This window comes from Teleopsis dalmanni, chromosome 2, assembly GCF_002237135.1.
Source record: "Teleopsis dalmanni isolate 2A chromosome 2, ASM223713v2, whole genome shotgun sequence".
Lineage (NCBI taxonomy): Eukaryota > Metazoa > Arthropoda > Insecta > Diptera > Diopsidae > Teleopsis > Teleopsis dalmanni.
Genome location: NC_051847.1, coordinates 17852426 through 17854117, shown reverse-complemented (window position 1 = coordinate 17854117; position 1692 = coordinate 17852426). Strand labels below are relative to the sequence as shown.

Sequence of the window (1692 nt, the reverse complement as noted above, 5' to 3'; positions counted from 1 at the left end):
TGAATAATTATTAGGAGGTAAAAAACTTCTTTCTTAAGACCTACTAATACCGAATTAGGGATTATTGGAATGCAATCCACATATTAATCTTCTAATTATCTATATGCTTTTTATATACATATATGCTTTTTATTTCAAACTAAAAATACAATGCGTAAGAGAGCTGTGACGCCGCGTATGAAGCATTTCATTCTATCACAATTCGTACGAATCGTTCATCCAGTTAATGTGAAATAAATTATTCTAATTAAAATGAGTTATTTTCGATTTTGTTAATTAAGTAAATAAATTGCTTTATTTTTCAAATAGTTTTTACTTTTAGTTACGTGTTTTCTACCTAACTGAATGACATGTAATCAATTTTTTAGAGAAAATAGTCAAACTCTGAGGAAACTATGGAAACCACAAGTAGGAGCATTCGGCAAAGGAAAAGATATGAAATGTTGCTAATACTCTATCTAAATATAATTGTTATCATGCCCAACATAAAACTAGTAAGTAGTTATGACATCAAGTGATATAGTTATAAGGAACCAATTAAAAACTTTTTTAACAACTAATTCCATTTGAAGGTAGCGGCACACTGCAAATTCACAAACCTGCATTGTGAGACCTTTGACAAACAGGCCCTGGAATTTAAGAAGTGCTATATAAAGGCAGTTAGTCGTGATTATAACTATATAACCATATTTATTAATCTTAAAGAGGTGGTTAGGAAAGTTAAGGTTTGTCAACAAATCCCAGAATTTAGTGAAAGCTTTCAAGGTAATAATATTATGTATGCTTCTTTAGGTACGCGTTTCTCTTTTAAAACGTGCTAATGGTTGGAAACCATTTTTGTATGATATCAACGTGGATGGCTGTCAGTTTATACGAAATCCAGCTAGAAATCCAGTAGCCAATCTCTTCTATCAATTTCTAAAGGAATTCTCAAATATAAATCATGCGTGTCCTTATGATGTGAGTTCAGGGAATTCAATTAAGGCTTGCATTCAACTTTTACTCTAATACTCTTTTTTATTTTATTACTATAGTATATAGTAATTATATTTTATTAATAGTATAATAACTTTTTTTATTCGATTTCTTGATAAAAAACTATTTTTTAGCATGATGTACTTATCGATAAGCTGACCATACTGAATGGAACAGTCAAATTACCATTTCCTTTAGGAGAATATGCTCTAGACACACAATGGGTTATCAATAATCGCATGCTCCTACGTGTTAATGGCTCTTGCATATATTGGAAGGAATGAATAAATATATACATATATATATTTTTAACTATAGATGTAAAGTGAAGTATTTATTTGACTGTTCAATAAAATTTTAAAAATAAAATATTCCGAAAATAAGTTGAAGTTTATTATAGAAATATTTTAAAATTTATTAAAATCTAGAAATGGATTTCTTCAAAAGCGAACAAAAACTCTTCCAGGGTTCACATTTTTGTAAATATTTCGCGAGCCGCAATTAAATGCAGAAAGTTGTTGTAAAATATGTTATAACTCTAACAAATAATATTAAATTGTGACATATATTGTGACATATATTAGACCAAATTGATAAAATGGTGTAGGTCTTTTAGAACTACAGAACATAGAGTTTGGGTTCAAGTCCCACAATAGTGATGTCTAATAATAGTGATATTTATTGATCTCAGGAATAAGTTTCAAGTATTCTTTGGCG

At 28.9% G+C, this 1692-nt stretch overlaps 1 protein-coding gene across 1 annotated transcript in view; it reads left to right on the top strand.

Moving 5' to 3' along the window:
- LOC119674026 overlaps window positions 1-1259 on the top strand; it is a 29195-nt gene extending 27936 nt beyond the window's left edge. The window contains exons 2-3 of the mRNA XM_038085148.1: window positions 793-960; window positions 1110-1259. Coding sequence (XP_037941076.1) covers window positions 793-960; window positions 1110-1259 — 318 coding nt within the window. The remainder of the gene's footprint in view (window positions 1-792; window positions 961-1109) is intronic.
- Window positions 1260-1692: the final 433 nt, after the last annotated feature.